The sequence below is a fragment of the Amblyraja radiata genome, chromosome 10 (assembly GCF_010909765.2).
Source record: "Amblyraja radiata isolate CabotCenter1 chromosome 10, sAmbRad1.1.pri, whole genome shotgun sequence".
In the NCBI taxonomy this organism is placed as follows: Eukaryota; Metazoa; Chordata; class Chondrichthyes; order Rajiformes; family Rajidae; genus Amblyraja; species Amblyraja radiata.
In genome coordinates this window covers 62,144,633-62,167,108 of record NC_045965.1, presented here as the reverse complement: position 1 = coordinate 62,167,108, position 22,476 = coordinate 62,144,633, and the positions used below count along the sequence as shown (strand labels likewise).

Genomic DNA, 22,476 nt, shown 5'->3' with positions numbered 1-22,476 from the left:
GTATGAATATTGACTTCTCTAACTTCAAGTAACCCCTGCTTTCCATCCCTCCCCCTTCCCAGTTCTCCGACCAGTCTGACTGTCCCCGATTATATTGTCTCTTTTTGTTTTGTTCTCACCTTCTCCCAGCTAACAGTGATCCATTCTACATGTTCATCGATCTCCGCCCTCTTTGATGTCACGTTCTCACACCTTACACTTCCTTATCTCTGTGTCTCCCACATCCCCTCCTCTCAGTCTGAAGAAGCATCTGAATCGAAAAGTCACCCATTTCTTCTCTCCAGAAGCGCTGCCTGCCCCGCTGAGTTACTCCAGCGTTTTATGTCAATCTGCGGTTTATACCAGCATCTGCGGTTCCTTCCTATACATTTAGAGTGCTGTGTTCAGTTTTGGGCACCGTGTTATAGGAAAGATGTTGTCAAGCTGGAAAGGGTGCAGAGACGATCTACTAGGATGTTGCCAGGACTTAAGGGTCTGAGCTATAGGGAGAGGTTGAGCAGGTTGGAACTTTATACCTTGGAGCGCAGGGGGCGTGGGGGGGAGTGAGTGGTGATCTTGTAGAGGTGTACAAAATCATGAGAGGAATAAATCGGGTAGACACAAAGAGTCTCTTGCCCAGAGTAGGAGAATTGAGAACCATTATGTTAGAGGTGATGGGGGAAACCAGAGTTCAGGAATAGCTACTTCCCCACAGCCATCAGATTAAACTTGGCTCGGACAAAACTCTGATCATTAATAGCCCATTATCTGTTATTTGCACTTTATCAGTTTATTTATTCATGTGTGTATATATTTATATAATGGTATATGGACACACTGATCTGTTCTGTAGTCATGCCTACTATGTTCTGTTGTGCTGAAGCAAAGCAAGAATTTCATTGTCCTATTCATTGACACATGAAAATAAACTCTCTTGAATCTTGAGGGGTAACTTTTTTACACAAAGGGTGGTGGGTGTATGGAGGGAGCTGCAGGAGGAGGAGGTAGTTGATGAAGGGACCATCACAACGTTTAAGAAACATTTAGACAAGTACATAGATACCTGAGGGGCAACCTTTTCACACGGAGATTGAGGGAAGCATTTTGTCGTCTACGCTATTCCTGCTAATTTGATTTATCCGAGTCTATATTTAAATTGAGACACAAGGAACAGCAGATGCTGGAATCTTGAGCAAAACACAAAGTGCTGGTGGAACTCGACGGGTAAGTCAGGCAGCACCTGTGGGAGGGAAAGGGCAAGCGACGTTTCAGGTCGGGACGCCTATTCAGACTCCTGTCCATTTCCCCCACAGACGCTGCCTGGCCGGATGAGTTATTCCAGCAAATATATTTTTGCTGAATATAAATGGATGTCTGTCACGATTACCAGATCATCCTCATTTTGTTGAGTTGAGTTTATTTTCACGTGTACCGGGGTACAGTGGAAAGCTTTTGTTGCGTGCTAACCAGTCAGCGGAAAGACAATGAAAGTAAGCATGCAGGTACAGCAGGCAGTGAAGAAAGCGAATGGCATGTTGACCTTCATAACAAGAGGAGTTGAGTATAGGAGCAAAGAGGTCCTTCTGCAGTTGTACAGGGTCCTAGTGAGACCACACCTGGAGTATTGTGTGCAGTTTTGGTCCCCCTAATTTGAGGAAGGACATTCTTGCTATTGAGGGAGTGCAGTGTAGGTTTACAAGGTTAATTCCCGGGATGGCGGGACTGTCATATGCTGAGAGAATGGAGCGGCTGGGCTTGTACACTCTGGAGTTTAGAAGGATGAGAGGATATCTTATTGACGCATGTTCCCAATGTTGGGGGAGTCCAGAACCAGGGGCCACAGTTTAAGAATAAGGGGCAAGCCATTTAGAACGGAGACAAGGAAACACTTTTTCTCACGGAGAGTTGTGAGTCTGTGGAATTCTCTGCCTCAGAGGGCAGTGGAGGCCGGTTCTCTGGATATTTTCAAGAGAGGGCTAGATAGGTCTTTTAAAGATAGCAGAGTCAGGGGATATGGGGAGAAGGCAGGGACGGGGTACTGATTGGGGATGATCAGACAGCCATGATCACATTGAATGGCGGCGCTGACTCGAAGGGCCGAATGGCCTACTCCTGCACCTATTGTCTATTATCTAATGCATGATTACAATCGTGCCGTCCACAGTGCACAGATAAATGATAAAGGGAATAATGTTCAGTGCAAGGTACAGTCCAGCAGAGTTCGATTAAAGATAGTCCGAGGGTCTCCAATGTGGTAGATGGTAGTTTAGGACTGTTCTTACGTTGGCGGTGGGATGGTTCAGTTGCCTGATAACAGCTGGGGAGAAACTGTCCCTGAATCTGGAGGTGTGCGTTTTCACACTCGCCTGATAGGAGAGGGGAGCAGAGGGGGTGGCTGGGGTGCGACTCGTCCTTGATTATGCTAGTGTGTACCTCTAAATTCCTGAGTTACACCGTGCCCAAGAACTAAATTACATTCATGGTCACGCTCTGAAAAGGCATGCATTCACTGTCAGATTCTGCATGTGTGCCTGCCTGGTTTTGTAAAATGACACTTTGCCATCAGTCATCCGTGGCCGAGAATTTTAAGTTGGAAAAATAAAGACTTCCATGCAAATTTACATTCTGGCAGCGGCAACTGGATTTCCAAGAGTTCTCATTTCTTAAACACCCCAATTACCTGGACAGACGCAGTATACTGTTACCAGGGTGAAAGTTGTCCAAGGTTTGTTCCAAGTCTAGTCTGCTATTCTATCGTGGCTGGTCTATCTTTCTCTCTCAACCCCACTCTCCCCATAATCCCTGACACCCGTACTAATCACGAATCTATCTATCTCTGCCTTAAAACTATCCATGACTTGGCCTCCACATCCTTCTGTGGCAGAGTCACCACCCTCTGACTAAAGAGATTCCTCCTCATCTCCTTCCCAACGGAACCTCCTTTAATTCTGAGGCTGTGATATCTGGTCCTAGACTCTCCCACCAGTGGAAACATCCTCTCCACATCCACTCTATCCAGGCCTTTCACGATTCGGTAAGTTTCAATGAGGTCCCCCCCCCTCATTCATCTAAACTCCAGCGAGTACAGGCCCAGTGCCGACAAACGCTCATCCTGTTGGTGGTGAAGGGAGTGAGGTCACCTCTAGCCGTTTGATGATAGGAGTCAATCTTGCCCCCCAAGTCCACGCTGGCCTCCGTTTCCCCGTTCACACTAGTTCTATGTTATCCCGCTTTCTCATCCACTGGGGCAATTTTACAGAGGGCCATTTGACCTACAAACCTGGGGTGTGGGAGGAAACTGGAGCCCGGAGAAAACCCACACGGGTCACAGGGAAAACGTACAAACTCCACACAGACAGCACCCGAGGTCGGGATTGAACCCGGTTCTCTGGCGCTGTGGGGCAGCAGCTCTACCACTGCACCACTGTCCCGCTTTGTCGAGGTGAATTAATGATTGCTGGATAGCCAGGTTGTGAGCCGCTCTTTGAGCCGTGGTATTTGTGGCTGATCTATTTTCTAGTCGGCGGTGAAGGGTGGCATGGTGGCGCAGCGGTAGTGTTGCTGCCTGAGAAACATAGAAAATAGGTGCAGGAGGAGGCCATTCGGCCCTTCGAGCCAGCACCGCCATTCATTGTGATCATGGCTGATCGTCCCCAATCAATAACGCGTGCCTGCCTTCTCCCCATATCCCTTGATTCCACTAGCCCCTAGAGCTCTATCTAACTCTCTCTTAAATCCATCCAGTGCCTTACAGCACAAGACCCGGGATCCATCCTGACTACGGGCGCTGTCTGTACGGAGTTTGTACACTCTCCCTGTGACAGCGTGGGTTTTCTCTGGGCGCTCCGGTTTCCTCCCACACTCCAAAGACGTACAGGTTTGCAGGTTAATTGTCCTCGGTAAATTATCCCTGGAGTGTAGGATAGAACTAGTGTACGGGATGATCGCTGGTCGGTGGGCCGAAGGGCCTGTTTCCATGTTGTACCTCTAAACAAAACTAAAAATCCCAGCATATTGAAGGTGAGGACCTAAATCATGAAGGTCGAAGATGACCGGTTAGACCATCTTATTGACGATGAGCAACATCTGTCTGAAGAAGGGTCTCGACCCGAAACGTCACCCATTCCTTCTCTCCAGAGATGCTGCCTGACCCGTTGAGTTATTCCAGCATTTTGTGCCTAAATGTCCCAGATGTATGACTCCATGAGATATCTGACCTCCATCTTCCCGTGAGGCAGGACATCCCATATCCCCCCCCCCCCCCCCCTTCTTGTGGAAGGACGGGGAAAAAAAGCATTCCCGGGTTTCAACTCCTTCAACGACAAAGCCAACCTTCCGTTTAACTTTGAGAAATCCTTCAGTGATTAATTAGAATGAGGGAAAAGTCGGATTGGTCATAAATTCACAAGTGATAGGAGCGGTATTAGGCCATTCGGCCCATCTAGTCTACTCCGCCATTCAATCATGGCTGATCTATCTATCCTTCCTAACCCCATTCTCCTGCCTTCTCCCCAAAACCCCCGACCCCCGTACTGATCAAGAATCTATCTATCTCTGCCTTAAAAAATATCCACCGACTTGGCCTCCACAGCCTTCTGTGGCAAAGTATTCCACAGATTCACCATTCTCTGCCTAAAGAAATTCTCCTTCCTGAAGGAACGTCCTTTAATTCGGAGGCTGTGACCTCTAGTCCTAGACTCTCCCACTAGTGGAAATGTCCTCTAAACATCCACTCTATCCAAGTCCCACTGGTTGAAGTTCCACTGAGTAAAGGCAACCTCACACAACAGGACACAGACCACAATTGTCTTTGCTAGAACAAAGCAAATCCTTGAAACGGACCTTGATGAAAATGGTACTGACAGTTCCTCGACCAAGATTCTCTTCTGTCAATTAGCCCTGGTGTCCACAGGGAATGAGAGTGTTGAGAAATATACCCGGCTAGATTAAACTGCTGTCCATTTGCTTTCCTTTTTAACATAAAAAGCGTGTAACTTCGACGAGCTGGTCCCTAATGGACAGAGCGGTAACAAGTGATTAATACAGAGTGGAAACCTGTTCGCTGCTAATGTCGTTGCTGAACGAGCTAGATAATGTCGACAAGCTGTTTCACCTTGTTAAAAACTGTAAGAACCAGGGGACGCGAGTGAACTTACTTGGAAGTTGGGGTGGGTGGGTGGGTGCCTAACGTTAAAGCCAAAACAAAAAGCACAAGTCTTTTTATCCAGAGTAGAGGCACCATGAACCAGATTGGTGCGGCACGGTGGCGCAGCGGTAGTCGCTGCATCACAGCGCCAGAGACCCAGGTTTGACTCTGTCTGCACGGAGTTTTTATGCTCCCCCTGTGACCGGGGTGGGTTTCCGAATGACTCCAGTGAATAATATTTCAGTGAACGAAGGGCCTGTGTGTGAAACTGGTTTACCATGCCACAATGTCCGTGCAGTTTCATTCAATGGCAAGTTAGTTCAGATGTGCTCCAGGAAATAACAGTTTGCAATGCAGAACATGAGTGATTTTTCAATGGATGTACGTAAACTTAATTATTTCTTCCATGTAAAAAGCACTTTGTTTTCAATGCGAGTTGATTTAAACGTGGTATATAAATAACATTTACTTACTTACTTACTATTGAAGACATGTGGCAAACAGTGTGTGCCTGGGAGGATATTGAATCTCAAATGCTGGGAATCAAAGATCCTATAGTGAGCAAGATAGTCCACTCGACGAAAAAGACTTAGTACGGTCATGGGCAGATTCATGGGTGATTTTCGGCCCCATTTCCGTAACCGGCTTCCGTCTCCGCACCAAAGATCCCATAGCGGAGCATAGATACTAGTGCGGAGACGGAAGCCGGTTACGGAAACATCCTCGTAAAAATAAATGTTTTTTGGTAAAAATCTTCTCCTCATTTTCAGAATAATAATTTATTAACACAAACTGTTCCCCCGCAACGTTGATTACACTGCGAGTCGGGTCCGGTTACGGAAATGGATGAAAAAAAGGCCCACGTTCCGCTCCGTTGCTTACTACACGTCAGCCCATTGCATTTAGCAGGAGTGGTCTATCTTGCTCCGCTATAGGTTCTTTGCTGGGAATGGTCAAATGGTCAGGCAGAAATGAGAGGGGGAAGGGGAGGGGGGAGTGAAAGAGAGAGGGGAAGAGAAAGGGAGAGAAAAAGAGTGAGGGAGAGAGAGAAAAAGGGAGAGAGGGAAGAGAGAGAGAGGGAGGAAAGGAACAGGTGTGTTAGCTTTCATAGCAAAAGGATTTGAGTATAGGAGCAGGGAGGTTCTACTGCAGTTGTACAGGGTCTTGGTGAGACCACACCTGGAGTATTGCGTACAGTTTTGGTCTCCAAATCTGAGGAAAGACATTATTGCCCTAGAGGTAGTACAGAGAAGGTTCACCAGACTGATTCCTGGGATGTCAGGACTGTCTTATGAAGAAAGACTGGATAGACTTGGTTTATACTCTCTAGAATTTAGGAGATTGAGAGGGGATCTTATAGAAACTTATAAAATTCTTAAGGGGTTGGACAGGCTAGATGCAGGAAGATTGCTCCCGATGTTGGGGAAGTCCAGGACAAGGGGTCACAGCTTAAGGATAAGGGGGAAATCCTTTAAAACCGAGATGAGAAGAACTTTTTTTACACAGAGAGTGGTGAATCTCTGGAACTCTCTGCCACAGAGGGTAGTCGAGGCCAGTTCATTGGCTATATTTAAGAGGGAGTTAGATGTGGCCCTTGTGGCTAAAGGGATCAGAGGGTATGGAGAGAAGGCAGGTACGGGATACTGAGTTGGGTGATCAGCCATGATCATATTGAATGGCGGTGCAGGCTCGAAGGGCCGAATGGCCTACTCCTGCACCTATTTTCTATGTTTCTATGTTTCTAGGTGGTGTCCACGGGGGGTTGAGTATTGTAAATAATGAACGTATCATTGTACCACAATGATTATTTGATACATTGTAACTTCTGATTGTGTTTTGATGTATCATGTGTTTGTGCTGAATAAAGTTTTTGGAAGGAAAAAAAAAGAGGGAGGAGAGAGAGAAAGAGGAAGAGGGAGAGGATGAGAGAGAGGGAGGGGGGGGGGGGGGGAGAGTGAGGGGGAGATGGAGAGAGGGGGAGAGAGAAGGAGATGGGGAGAGAGAGAAGTAAGTAGAGAGAATTTTGATGCACTTCTAATGAAGTGTGATTGGCTTTGAAGTGTTCCCCTGATGGTCTTCAGACTCAGTTTCTCTCTCTAGTGGAGACACAAGAGACTGCAGATTCTGGAACCTGGAGCAAAGAACAAAGTGCTGGAGGAACTCAGTGTGTCGGACAGCGTCAGTGGAAGGTAAATAGACAGTCAATTTGTTCGGGTCGAGATGCTTCACCTGGAGTAGGTTGAGGACATGTGTCCAGATGAAGTGTCTCGACCCAAAAGGTCGACTGTCCATTCCCTTTCACAGTCCGACCCGCTGAGTTCTCTCCGCTCCGAAAAGGACACAAACTGCTGGAGTAACTCAGCGGGTCAGGCAGCAACTCTGGAGAACATGGATAGGTCTGAAGGTCTGAAGAAGAGTCTCGACCTGAAACGTCGCCGAGATGAGGAAACACTTTTTCACACAGAGAGTAGTGAGTCTGTGGAATTCTCTGCCTCAGAGGACGGTGGAGGCAGGTTCTCTGGATGCTTTCAAGAGAGAGCTAGATAGGGCTTTTAAAGATAGCGGAGTCAGGGGATATGGGGGGAGAAGGCAGGAACGGGGTACTGATTGGGGATGATCAACCATGATCACATTGAATGGCGGTGCTGGCTCGAAGGGCCGAATGGCCTACTCCTGCACCTATTGTCTACCTGCTCCAGAGATGCTGCCTGTCCTACTAACTAAGCACTCCAGCACTTTGTGTATTTTTGTGGGCTGGCATATGATGAGCCTTTGATGGCACGAGGCCTCTACATGCTGGAGTTTAGAAGGACGAGGGGGTGACCTCATTTATATGTACCGAATAGTGAAATGCCTGGATAGAGTAGATGTTTCTACTAATGGATGGGTCTAGGACCAGAGGTCATAGCCTCAGAATTAAAGCACGGTAGAGAATCTGTGGAACTCATTGCTACAGAACGCTGTGGAAGCTGTCAATTGATGTTTTTAAGGCAGAGATATTCTTGATTTGGCACTAAAAGACGGAGAAACTCAGCAGGACAGGCAGCTGAAGAAGGGTCTCGACCCGAAACGTCACCCATTCCTTCTCTCCAGAGATGCTGCCTGTCCCGCTGATTTACTCCAGCTTTTTGCGTCTATCTTCGGTTCAAACCGGCATCTGCAGTTCCTTCTTACACATATTTCTTGATCAGTACGGGTGACAGAGGTTATGGGGAGAAGGCAGGAGAATGGGGATGGGAGGTGAGAGATAGATCAGCCATGATTGAATGGCAGAGTAGACTTGATGGGCCGAATGGCCTAATTCTGCTCCTATCACTTCTGAACTTTTGAACCAGCATCTGCAGTTCCTTGTTTCTCTCTCTCGTCTGACAACGTCAGGTTTGCTGAGTGCTGCCAGTATTTTAATTCACTTTTCCGGCGTCTGCAGGGTTTTGTTGCTGCGTGGGTGACTCTGAAGCCCTGGGTCTCCACAGGTCTCCACACTTGAAGCGTTCTCACTTCATGCCTGGGTAGACTCCTCGACTAAAGGCCAATGGCTCTGACTAATCGGACGTGTCGTGGTGTCTCCTTTCATCTGCCGCCAGGCGGGCAGGAGGCCAGACTAAACAATTTCGTCATTCAACAATCTACATGACTGCTGCTCCGTGTTGAACATACTGTCGTCGCAGAAGAAGCCTACAGCACGGTGGTGCAGCGGGTAGAGCTGCTGCCTCACGCACCAGAGGCCCGGGCTCCATCCTGACCTCGGGTGCCGTCTGTGCGGAGTTTGCACGTTCTATCTGTGACCACGTGGGTTTCCTCCGGGTGCTCCGGTTTCCTCCCACACGCCAAAGACGCGCTGGTTTGTAGGTTAATTGGCTTCTGTAAAAAATTGTGCACGGCCCCTAGCGTGTAGGATAGTGCTAGTGTACAGGGTGATAGTTGGTCGGCATGGTGGGCCAAAGGGCCTGTTTCCACACTGTATATCTATAGTAAAACTCTAACAAAGGAGGGGGTGGGAGAAGGGGGGGGGGGGGGGGAGGGGGGTGGGGGGCGGGAAACACACTGATACTTGGAGTCTCACCTGGTCATTCCCACTTTTCTCCTCTCCCACCAGGCAAAAGGTACAGAAGTGTGAAAACGCACACCTCCAGATTCAGAGACAGTTTCTTCCCAGCTGTTATCAGGCAACTGAACCATCCTACCAACAACTAGAGAGCGGTCCTGACCATCCATCTACCTCACTGAAGACCCTCTGTAATCGGACTTGACCTTGTACTAAACGTTATTCCCTTTATCCTGTATCTGTTTGACACTTAAAAAGCCTTTCACTGTACCTCGTCGCATGTGACAATACACTAAACTAATACTCAACTATCCATGTTCTCCAGCGACACGGCCTGATCCTCTGAGTTACTCCAGCACTTTGTGACTTTAATTGTAAACTAGCATCTGCAGTTCCTTGTTTCTACATTCTCTGTGTGAAAAAGTTGCCCCTCAAGTCCCTGTGACTAATACTCAGTGACTGGTTCTCAATGGCTTTGTTAGCTATAGATTTGCAGTCATTTGCTACCTTCTGATGAAGAAATGTGTCATCTCCCCTGAGAATGACAGTAGCTTTACACTGAGACTGTGATCCCTGGTACTAGACAGCCCAATCTCGTCAAGAGCCAAGAGTGTTTATCTATATAAGGTGATAAGTGATAGGAGCAGAATTAGGCCATTTGGCCCATCAAGTCTACTCCACCATTCAATCATGGCTGATCTATCTCTCCCTACTAACCCCATTCTCCTGCCTTCTCCCCATAACCTCTGACACCCGTACTCATCAAGAATCTAAAATCTATCTCTGTCTTAAAAAATATCCACTGACTTGACCTCCACAGCCTTCTGTGGCAAAGAATTCCACAGATTCACCACCCTCTGACTAAAGAAATTTCCTTCCTAAAAGAGCATCCTTTAATTCTGAGGCTATGACCTCTAGTCCTAGACTCTCCCATTTGTGGAAACATCCTCTCCACATCCACTGTGTATATGCACCTGATCGGAACCAGAGCAACAAAATTATTATGAATGTGTAGGAAGGAACTGCAGATGCTGGTTTAAACCGAAGATAAACACAAAATGCTGGAGGAACTCGGAGGGAGAGTCAGCATCTCTGGAGAGAAGGAATAGGTGACGTTTCAAGTCGAGATGGGCCGATGGGCCTGTTTTCACGCTGTACCTCTAAAGTAAAAGCCTAACACGGAGGAGGGGGGGGGGGGGGGGGGGGGGGGGGGAGGGGCGGTGGGTGGAACACTCAGATGCAGAGACTTCAAGAAACAGTTAGACAGGTACATGGATGAGGCAGGTTTAGAGGGATATGGGCCAAACGCAGGCGGGTGGGACTAGTGTGGATGGGACATGTCGATTGGTGTGGGAAAGTTGGGCCAAAGGGCCTGTTTCCTCGAGGTATGAGTGGGAAGGGAACATAGGAACCATTACCCAGTGGGTTGTACCAGCTACACCACTGTGTCGAGTTAAAATCACTGAGGAACCTTTACGGGGTGGCGCAGTTGGTAGAGCTGCTAAATCGCAATGCCAGAGGCCCGGGTTCGATTCTGATCTTGACACTGTCCATGTGGAGTTTGCATGCTCTTCCTATGACCACGTGGGCTTTCTCCGGGTGTTCCCACATCCTAAAAGACGTGCGGTTTTGTAGGTTAATTGCCCCCCAGTGTGTAGGGGGGAGTGGATGAGAAAGTAGATAACCTCGAACTGGTGTGAGCGGGTGATCGATGGTCAGCGCGGACTTGGTGGGCCGAAGGGCCTGTTTCCCTGCTGTATCTTTGCAGGGAGTGGATGTAAAGGTTCAATTGACCCTGTACCCAGAGCCTTCATGTGAGGGTGAAATCTCTGGCACAACATCCGTGGAGAAAATTGAGTAACTCAGCGGGCCAGGCAGCATCTGTGGAGGGGCAAGACCTTGCGGAGACAGACAATAGGCAATAGGTGCAGGAGTAGGCCATTCGGCCCTTCAAGCCAGCACCGCCATTCAATGTGATCATGGCTGATCATTCCCAATCAGTACCCAGTTCCTGCCTTCTCCCCATATCCCCTGACTCGGCTATCTTTAAGAGCCCTATCTAGCTCTCTCTTGAAAGTATCCAGAGAACCGGCCTCCACCACCCTCTGAGGCAGAGAATTCCACAGACTCACAACACTCTGTGAGAAAAAGCGTTTCCTCGTCTCCGTTCTAAATGGCTTACCCCTTATTCTTAAACTGTGGCCCCTGGTTCTGGACTCCCCCAACATCGGGAATATGTTTCCTGCCTCCAAACCCTTAATAATCTTATATGTTTCATTAAGATCCCCTCTCATCCTTCTAAATTCCAGTGTATACATGCCAGAGCCGCTCCATTCTCTCAGCATACGACAGTCCCACTATCCCAGGTATTAACCTTAAAGATTACAGAAGAGTCTCGACCCTGAAACGTTGCCCATTCATTCCCTCCACAGATGCTGCCTGAGCCCCTCAGTTATTCCAGCACTTTGTGTTTTGCGCTGGATTCCAGCATCTGCAGTTCCTTGTGTCTCCGTCTAAGAAATAATTCTTTCTGGGTTCGTTTCTAAATGAGTTATCTCAATTTATTTACGCACTCTCTGGTGAACATAATCAGCTTCCTCCTTTGAAAAAATTAATTACTTGGAAGACATAATCCACACGTTACAGGTTTTAGTTTAGTTTAGAGATACAGCGCGGAAACAGGTCCTTCGACCCAGCGTGTCCGCAACGACCAGCGATCCCCGCACACTAGCACTATCATCCACACACTCGGGGCAATCTTTACAGTTACACCAAGCCAATTAACCTACAAACCTGTACGTCTTTGGAGTGCGGGAGGAAACCGAAGACCTCGGAGAAAATCCACGCAGGTCACGGGGGGAGAACGTACAGATAAGCACCCGTGGTCAGGATCGAACCTGGGTCGCTGGCAGGCAGTAACTCTACCACTGCGCCACCGTGTCGCCCCTTTGGTTTAAATACCCTGCGTTGCTAATCTCCGACGATAATTTTGTTAGTTATACAAAGATGCTGGTGAAACTCAGCGGGTGAGGCAGCATCTATGGAGCGAAGGAATAGGTGACGTTTCGGGTCGAGACCTTCAAGGGTCTCGACCCGAAACGTCACCTATTCCTTCGCTCCATAGATGCTGCCTCACCCGTTTTGTTTCTCCAGCATCTTTGTCTACCTTCGATTTTTCCAGCATCTGCAGTTCTTTCTCAAACATTTTGTTACAGTTATTCCCCACAGCTTTTATAAACACTATAGGCCTTCTTAACTCATGGAAATATAGGGCAGGTTCACATAGCTCAACCTTGATCTAATTTCTGGGACAATATCTATCTGTGCAGCCACAATAAAGACAGCGCCTTCTATCTAGAGCCTGTCTTCTCACACAAGCAAATCCAAAATTAGTGTGCGAGACACAACATACGGAATATGGGGAATATACAGAATTTGAGGAATAGATCGGGTAGATGCACAGTCTCTCTCACCCAGAGTAGGTGAATCGAGGACCAGTGGACATAGGTTTAAGGTGAAGGTGATATGATATAATAGGAATCTGAGGGGTAACATTTTCACACAAAGGGTGGTGGGTGTATGGAACAAGCTGTCAGGGGTGATCGTTAAGGCAGGGACTATCCCAACATTTAAGATACAGTTAGACAGGTACATGGATAGGATTGGAGGGATGTGGACCAAACGTGGGCAGGTGGGACTAGTGATTCAGGGACAGTTTCTGGCAACGGAATCATCCTTCCACAACCAGAGAGCAGTGCTGAACTACTTTCAAACTTTGTGATGGCTCTCGGACTATCCTTGATCGAACTTTGCTGGCTTTACCTTGCACTAAATGTTATTCCCTTATCATGTATCTAGACACTGCAAATGGATCAATTGTAATCATGTATTGCCTTTCCGCTGACTAGTTAGCATGCGATAAAAAGCTTTTCACTGTACCTTGGTACACGTGACAATAAACTGAACCGAATTACTGTAAGTGTGTGTGTGTGTGAATATTATTTATCTCATATACCGGAATATATACTGCCTTACAGCGAATGCAGCGCTGGAGACCCGGGTTCGATCCCGACTACAGGTGCCGTCTGTAAACTGAACTGAGCGTAGCTGGGACATGTTGGCCGGTGTGGGTAAGTAGGCCGAAGGGCTTGTTTCCAAGCCGTTTCACTGTATGACTAATATAATGTGGAGAATTGTGAGATTGCCTACTTTGGTAGATAGAAAAATAGTAAAAAAGCAGAATAATGTTATTGAATTGTGATATATTGGGATGTGTTGTTGTTGTTGTTGTTGTTGTTGTAAGAGTCAGAAGAGTTAGGAGTGGAAGCAGCCCTTCAAACCTGCGCTCCATTTGTAAAGGTATTAAGAGTCATAGAGTCACAGAATCAGGCCCTTTGGCCCAACCTGACCATGCCCACCGAGTTGTCCACCTGAGCCAGTCCCATTTGGCCCATATCCCACTACATCCTTCCTATCCATTTTCTTGAACACAAATCACTGGAAGTTAAAAATCATAAGATCATAAGGCGCAGGAACAGAATTATGCCATTCGGCCCATCGTGTCTGTGGGGGGGGGGGGGGGGGGGGGGGGGGGGAGGCGGGGGCTCCAAACAAAGGGGGACCATGGGGACTCTAATGGGAACTTTGCGACTTTGTCAGCACCAGAAATGTGGCGACTCTTTCGTATTGTACACATGTACAAAGAATTTTACTCTACTGAGGTACAGGTGACAATAAAACATAATTGAATAAAGTATCATTGAAACCTATACGCCTCACTGATGTCTCGAGGATGGGAGATCTGTCTCTCCCCAGGTTTGTTGGTTAATTGGCTTTGGTAAAATTGTAAATTGTCCCCAGTGTGTGTAGAATAGTGTCTAGAGACGACTGTGTTTACATATCTGTCGTGCTGCCGCAAGTAAGAATGTCATTGTTCACAATTCATCAAGTAATACGAGCAGAATTAGGCCATTCGGCCCGTCAAGCCTACTCCGCCGTTCAACCATGGCTGATCTCTGCCTCCTAATCCCATTTTCCTGCCTTCTCCCAATAACCCTTGACATCCGTTCTGATCAAGAATCTGTCTATCTCTGCCTTAAAAATATCCACAGACTTGGCCTCCACCGCACTCTGTGGCAATGAGTTCCACAGATTAATAACCATCTGACTGAAGAAGTTCCTCCTCACCTCTTTTCTAAAAGAGCGCCTTGTAATTCTGAGGCTGTGACCTCTAATCCTAGACTCTCCTACCAGTGGAACCATCCTCTCCACATCCACTCTATCCAAGCCTTTCATTATTCTGTAAGTTTCAATGAGGTCCCCCCCCCCCCCCCTCACCCTTCTAAACTCCAGTTATTCTAGTTAGGACTGAGATGAGGAAAAACCTTTTCACCCAGAGTTGTGAATCTGTGGAATTCTCTGCCACAGAAGGCAATGGAGGCCAATTGACTGGATGTATTCAAGAGAGAGTGAGATATAGCCTGTAGGGCTAACGGAATCAAAGGGTATGGGGAGGCAGCAGGAACGGGGTACTGATTGTGGATGATCAGCCATGATCATATTGAATGGCGGTGTTGATTCGATGGATTGAATGGCCTACTCCTGAACCTATTTTCTATGTTTCTATGTATCCAGTGAGTAGAGGCCCAGTGCTGTCAAACGCTCATCACATGCTAACCCTGGAATCGTTCTTGTAAACCTCCTCTGGACCCTCTCCAGAGCCAGCACATCCTTCCTCAGATATAAGGCCCAAATTTGCTCACAGTACTCCAAATGTGGCCTGACCAGCACCTTATAGAGCCTCAGTTCTGGATTGTCCCGTATCTGGACATATGACAATAAAACCCTCTTGATCAAGGGTGCCCAACCCGGGGTGAATTTTGCCTACCCAGGTGGTAAATTTGTTGATTCTGGATTAGTACATATTTTCTTCTCATTGACTGACTGTGTTTGGTTCTGGTATCTGTTCATCATTAGTTGTTCATAGATAAGTGAAATAACATTGTTATATGCTATTAAAGTTGCCAGGGGTAAACGGGACGAAAAAGGTTGGGAATCCCTGCTCTTGATTCTTGCTGAAGCTTGGTTCAACGACACATCCCTGACACCCCTAACAGCGGCTGGGACACAACCCCCTGTCACCCACCCCTTCAGAGGGCGGTGGAGGCAGGTTCTCTGGAAGCTTTCAAGAGAGAGCTAGATAGGGCTCTTAAAAATAGCAGAGTCAGGGGATATGGGGAGAAGGCAGGAACGTGGTACTGATTGGGGATGATCAGATTGAATGGCGGTGCTGGCTCAAAGGGCCGAATGGCCTACTCCTGCACCTATTGTCTATTGTCCATCTGAGAAAGTCAGCTTGATGCTAACAAATAGTCCTTCAACATCCGCCATCCCACCGCTCCTTCCCTCCATAGGACCTGCGAACGTTATTTTTTTACCCTCTCAAATTAATGGCCAGTTCTCTTATTCACCTCCAGAGGTGGACAAAATCATGAGAGGAATAGATCGGGACTCTTGTCCAGAGTAGGGGAATCAAGAAACAAAGGACAAAGGACATAGGAACCTGAGGGGTACCTTTTTTTTTACACAAAGTGTGGTGGGTGTATGGAACGAGCTGCCGGAGGAGGTAGTTGAGCCAGGTACTATCGCGACCTTTAAGAAACATTTAGACAGGTACATGGATAGGACAGGTTTGGAGGGATATGGACCAAATGCAGGCAGTTGGAACAAGTGTAGCTGGGACATGTTGACCAGTGTGGGCAAGTTGGGCCGAAGGGCCTGTTTCCACACTGTATAGAGAGAGAGCTCTTAAAGATAGCGGAGTCAAGGATATGGGGAGAAGGCAGGAACGGGGTACTGATTGTGGATGATCACCCATGATCACATTGAATGGCGGTGCTGGCTCGAAGGGCCGAATGGCCCACTCCTGCACCTATTGTCTATCACTCTATGATTCTAAGTGCTGGAGTGACCCAGTGGGTCAAACAGCATCTCGAGAGAGAAAAAATTCAGTCTGAGGAAGGGTCCCGACCCTAAAGATCCCCAATCTATATTCTCCAGAGATGCTGCCTGACCCGCTGAGTTACTCCAGCACTTTGTGTCTATCTTTGGTTTAAACCAGCATCTGCAGTTCTTTCTTACACCCATCTATCCAAGTTCTCCAGAGATGCTGTCTGACCTGCTGAGTTACTCCAGCACTTTGTGTCTATCTTCGGTTTAAACCAGCATCCGCAGTTCTCTGTTTCTGCAAAGAATCTGAAGAGTCTGAAGAAGGGTCTGACCCAAAAAGTCACCCATCCCTTCTCTCCAGAGATGCTGCCTGTCTCGCTGGTGTTACTCCAGCACTTTGTGTCTATCTTCGGTTTAAACCAGCATCTGCAGTTCCTTTTTACACCCATCTATCCATGTTCTCCAGAGATGCTGTCTGACCCGCTGAGTTACTTCAGATTCTCTGTCCAACTCTATATCTGAAGCCTAGCTTGACTGAATCCAGTCAGATCTCCACTTAATCTCCCAGCGCTTTGTGATTCATGCTACCACACCCCCGGGACCACATGATTTGTGGCTTCAACCTTTAGCTCGTCCTGACAGCGGCTGACTGAGCGGTACCTTGTGGTCGATGAAATTGATGTAACCGGTCAGTGGAGGAGGCGGCGGCGGCGGTGGTGGTGTCGGCGCTGACTCCGGGCGTCCTGCACCCTTTCCGCTCCTTCCCTCCGCACCGTAGCCCAGCCCGAAGACGCCTCTGCCGGTGTAAACCACCAGGATAGTCCCACACATGGACAGACCCAAAAACACTGCGATCAGATGCCGCTGCACGCAAAAAAACACACACACATAGACAGGAGACTAGAGAGAGAGAAAATAAAACAACCACACACACACACGGGAGAATTGCAATCACAAAACTCACTTTGAAATTGCAAACACACAGAAAACCCCATAACATGCAAAGTGCGTTTGCAAAAATGCACCCCCCTTCCCCTCTAGTTTAAATAATTTTCATAAAAGTTTAATTTGCATTGGGTGAATTAAGGTGCCGGCTGGCAATGCATGCAATGAAATAAAAGTAGTTTCCCCATTCACACTGTGCATTAATTACCGCCAGTCTCTTCATTCTTCCTCTCTTCTGCTGTGGTCCCTTCTTCCCATGTTCTTTTACCTGCACCTCCCCGTTCTCCGGCTCACACAGACCACAGGCTAAGTGGTTGCAAAATAAACCGCGCACACAAAATCACACGCTCATTCTGCAAATCTTGCACTCGATGCGAAGGCGAGCTCGCTGCTGGAGGCTCTCACCCACTCCCCTCCCCTCCATCTCCATCTCCACGCTTAATGCTGCCTGCAAACACACACACACACACACACACCCCTCTCTCGACTCGAGCAAGTCGCCGGGTCTCCGCGGGGTCCCAGCGCCCGCTCTCAGCCACTGAAAGGCTTCGTCCCACCTCCCTTCTGTCTGTGTGTGTGTGAGTGTGTGTGTGTGTGTGTGTGTGTGTGTGTGTGTGTGTTTCCCACCTCCCAGACAACGCAGCTCGCCTCGATTACACGTTTAAAACCCAAAATAAAGAAAGGGAAACCTAGCCCCCTTGTGTAAAATAAAGGAAATTAATAGTGCTTTCACCCCTAATGTCAGAAAATCGATGAAGGTTAAACGCTGACAAAGGCAAGGGCTTCAACAGAGGAGCACAGAGAGAGACTCAGAGTATAGAAGTTTATAGCAGAGACCGAAGCCTTTCAGCTCAACACCATAGGCTGGCTTCTAACCTAATCCCTTTTACCAATATTGTTTTGTAGATCACGACGCGTTAGCATTTCTATTACGTTTATAGCAGGGAATTGTGGAGGCGACCCAGACCATCACACAAACCAACCTTCATCAACACTTCACGCTGCCTCGGAAAGGCCAGCAACATCATCAAGGACCAGTCTCACCCTGGCCACTCCCTCTTCTCCCCTCTCCCATCGGGCAAGGGGTACAGAAGTGTGAAAACGCACACCTCCAGATTCAGGGACAGTTCCTGCTCAGCTGTTATCAGGCAACTGAACTATCCTATCAACAACTAGAGAGTGGTCCTGAGCTACCACCTCCGACTCTACCTTGCACTAAGCATTGCTCCCTTATCATGTATCTGTTTACTGTGGACGGCTCGATTGTAATCATGTATTGTCTTTATGCTGACTGGTTAGCACGCAACAAAAGCTTTTCACTATACCTCGGCACACGTGACAATAAACTAAACTAAACTCAAATAAAGTAAACTTATTATTGTCACATCTGCTGAGGGACAGTGAATAGCTTTGTTTTGCATCTGATCAGAAAATACTGCACATAGTACAATCAAGTGAGAGTTTAAGAGAATGAGCGGGGGACCTCATTGAAATGTATAGAATAATGAAAGGCTTGGATAGAGTAGATGTGGAGAGGATGTTTCCACGAGTGGGCAAGTCTCGGACTAGAGGTCGTAGCCTCAGAATTAAAGGACGTTCTTTTAGGAAGGAGATGAGGAGAGGGTGGTGAATCTGTGGAATTCTGTGGAATTATTTGCTACAGAAGGCTGTTGAGGCTGTCAGAGGATATATTAAAGGCAGAGATAGATAGATTCTTGATTATAGACAATAGACAATAGGTGCAGGTGTAGGTACGCAAAAATGCTGGAGAAACTCAGCGGGTGAAGCAGCATCTATGGAGCGAAGGAAGTAGGCAACGTTTCGGGCTGAAACCCTTCTTCAGACTGAGTAGGAGTAGGCCATTCGGCCCTTTGAGCCAGCACCGCCGTGCAAAGAGGGAGTTAGTACAGGTGTCAGAGGTTATGGGGAGAGGGCAGGAGAATGGGGTTAGGAGGGGGAGATAGATCAGCCATGATTGAATGGCGGAGTAGACTTGATGGGCCGAATGGCCTAATTCTACTCCTATCACTTATGATCTTATGATCTTATGAATATAGTACAATAGGTAGAGCAAGGGAGAAGATACAAAATGCTGAATGCAGTTCTCAGCATTGTAGCGCATCAGTTCCAGAATCAAAGTCCAATGTCCACAATGGGGTAGAGGTGAATCACACAGTTCCCTAGCTCATGGGAGGATAATTCAGATTTAGGTTTATTATTGTCACGTGTGTCGAGGTACAGTGAATAACTTTGTTTTACATAGAAACATAGAAACATAGAAAATAGGTGCAGGAGGAGGCCATTCGGCCCTTCGAGCCAGCACCGCCATTCATTGTGATCATGGCTGATCGTCCCCTATCAATAACCCGTGCCTGCCTTCTCCCCATATCCCTTGACTCCACTAACCCCTAGAGCTCTATCTAACTCTCTCTTAAATCCATCCAGTGACTTGGCCTCCACTGCCCTCTGTGGCAGGGAATTCCATAAATTCACAACTCTCTGGGTGAAAAAGTTTTTTCTCACCTCAGTCTTAAATGACCTCCCCTTTAATTCTAAGACTGTGGCCCCTGGTTCTGGACTCGCCCAACATTGGGGCCATTTTTCCTGCATCTAGCTTGTCCAGTCCTTTTATAATTTTATATGTTTCTATAAGAACCCCCCTCATCCTTCTAAACTCCAGTGAATACAAGCCTAGTCTTTTCAATCTTTCCTCATATGACAGTCCCGCCATCCCAGGGATCAATCTCGTGAACCTACGCAGCACTGCCTCAATCACAAGGATGTCCTTCCTCAAATTAGGAGACCAAAACGGAACACAATACCCTATACAACTGCAGAAGAACCTCTTTACTCCTAAACTGAAATCGTCTTGTTATGAAGGCCAACATTCCATTAGCTTTCTTCACTGTCTGCTGTACCTGCACGCCAACTTTCAGTGACCGGTGTACAAGGACACCCAGGTCTCGCTGCACCTCCCCCTTACCTAACCTAACCCCTTTGACAATCTGCCCCCTTGTTTTTGCCGCCAAAGTTTTGCATGCTATTTAAGGCAGATATGGACAGATTCTTGATTAGCACAGGTGTCAGGGGTTATGGGGAGAAGGCAAGAGAATGGGGTTGAGAGGGAAAGATAGATCAGCCATGATTCGCACAATCCTGTTTATATCAATGGGACGATGGTGGAGAGGGTCAAAATGTTCAAATTCCTGGGCGCGCATATTTCTGACGATCTTTCCTGGACCCAGCACACTGATGCAATAATAAAGAAAGCACATCAGTGCCTCTACTTCCTGAGAAGCTTACGGAGATTCGGTATGTCAAAGAGGATTCTCCTGAACTTCTACAGGTGCACAGTAGAGAGCATTCTGACTGGTTGCATCGTGGCCAGGTTCGGCAACTTGAACGTCCAGGAGCAGAAAAGACTGCAAAAAGTTGTGACCACTGCCCAGTCCATCACCGGCTTTGACCTCCCCACCATCGAAGGGATCTATCGAAGTCGATGCCTCAAAAAGTCAGCCAACATCATCAAAGACCCGCACCATCCTGGCCACACACTCATTGCATTGTTGACATCGGGAAGAAGGTACAGGAGCCTGAAAACTGTAACGTCCAGGTTCAGGAACAGCTGCTTCCCCACAGCCATCAGGCTATTATACACAACAACAAATAAGCTCTGAACTACAACAGACTATTATTATTATTGCACTATATTTATTTATTTATTGAGTATGTGTGCATGTGTATACACACACTGAACTTTTCTTCTCCCGTTATGTACTATGTTTACATATTCTGTTGTGCTGCAGCAAGCAAGAATTTCATTGTCCTATCTGAGACATATGACAAAAAAAATCTTGACTCTTGATTCTTGATTACAATAGAACTTTATTTATTCCAGTAGGGAAATTGATCTGCCAACAGTCATAAAAACACAAAATACATGAAAATAAATGGCGGCATATAGTGCAGTATATAGTTCTCAGCATTGTAGCGCATCAGTTGCAGAGACAAAGTCCAATGCCTGCCATGGGGTAGAGGTGAATCGGACAGTACCATAGCTTATGGAAGGACTGTTCAGAAGCCTGATAACGGAGGGGGAGAAGGTGTGCCTGAGGTTAAGCACTGACAAGTAAAGCACTTCAAAGGAGGAGCACTGAGTCTCAGAATATACACGTATACAGCAAAAATTGAGGCCACTCGGCCCAACACCAGGGAACGCTCCCAACCTCATCTCATAGGGCAGCACAGTGGCACGGCGGTAGAGTTGCTGCCCTACAGCGCCAGAGACCCGGGTTCGATCCTGACTACGGGTGCTGTCTGTACAGAGTTTGTATGCTCTCCCAGTGAACTCGTGGGTTTTCTCCGGGTGCTCCAATTTCCATCCTTCCTTCCATCGAGGGGATTTATCGCAGTCGCTGCCTCAAAAAGGCTGGCAGTATCATCAAAGACCCACAACATCCTGGCCACACACTCATCACCCTGCTACCTTCAGGTAGAAGGTACAGGAGCCCAAAGACTGCAACAACCAGGTTCAGGAATAGCTACTTCCCCACAGCCATCAGGCTATTAAACCTGGCTCGGACAAAACTTTGATTATTAATAACCAATAACCAAGTAAATTTATTAATTTTATTAAATTCATTTTTTTTTCAGTGGTGCTGCAAAATGGTTCGGAGAGATGTCTTTCAATAATCAGGAGACGATACAACGTCAATGGCAGCACACCAGCTGGTGGTGCTACTGTCTCACGGCGCCAGAGACTCCAGTCTACCAAATGACTGTGGTAGAGAGAGATTGAATAGTCACAGACTCATACAGAGTGTAGGGGGTGGACGAGAAAGTGGGATAACAGAGAACTACAATGAATGGGTGATCGATGGCCAGCATGAACTTAGTGGGCCGAAGGGGCTGTTTCCATGCTGTATCTCTAAACTCTAAACAAAACTAAAATCCTTCCTAAAATCAAACCATCGATCTATATAATTAAAAGTCTTCTTGGCCCCTTCCTGTCTGCGCTGTATATTGAATTTAGAAACAATGCTACCCTGTATTGCTGTGATTTTTGGACATCTTACTCACAGTCCTCCTCCGCTGAGCCAGTCCCGAGGATTTTTCCCATCAATGAAAAATAAAAAAGTTATGCGTGTTTAAAAAACCTTGAGATCAGCTGATTGGTCCTCTCACCTGTCAATCACCGCGATGAAGGTAGCGCCCCTTCCGGGGGGGGGGGGGGGGGGGGGGGGGGGGGGGGGGGGGGGGGGGGGGGGGGTGGAGGGGGGCAGGGCTATAAATCCTCGGATGCCTGGACGTGAGTCAGTCACTCTGCAAGATCGCGAGGGAGAGGTCATGACTGTCATTCTAAGCTGTGAATCAACTGAACTGTGAGTGCAATGTGCTTGCAATAAATGGCGTC

The 22,476-nt window shown here is 47.5% G+C and overlaps 1 protein-coding gene across 3 annotated transcripts in view; it reads right to left on the bottom strand.

Moving 5' to 3' along the window:
* The window catches only part of st6galnac5 (ST6 N-acetylgalactosaminide alpha-2,6-sialyltransferase 5), a 38,925-nt gene extending 21,437 nt beyond the window's left edge, over positions 1 to 17,488 (bottom strand). Inside the window, exons 1-2 of one of the 3 annotated variants that reach the window (XM_033029027.1) lie at positions 17,272 to 17,488; positions 16,779 to 17,018 (exon numbers count right to left, since the gene is read on the bottom strand). In XM_033029027.1, the coding sequence (XP_032884918.1) occupies positions 16,779 to 17,018; positions 17,272 to 17,286 (255 nt within the window). In that variant the 5' untranslated portion in view covers positions 17,287 to 17,488. The remainder of the gene's footprint in view (positions 1 to 16,778; positions 17,019 to 17,271) is intronic. The other 2 variants (XM_033029028.1, XM_033029029.1) reach the window with 2 other exon arrangements.
* Positions 17,489 to 22,476: the final 4,988 nt, after the last annotated feature.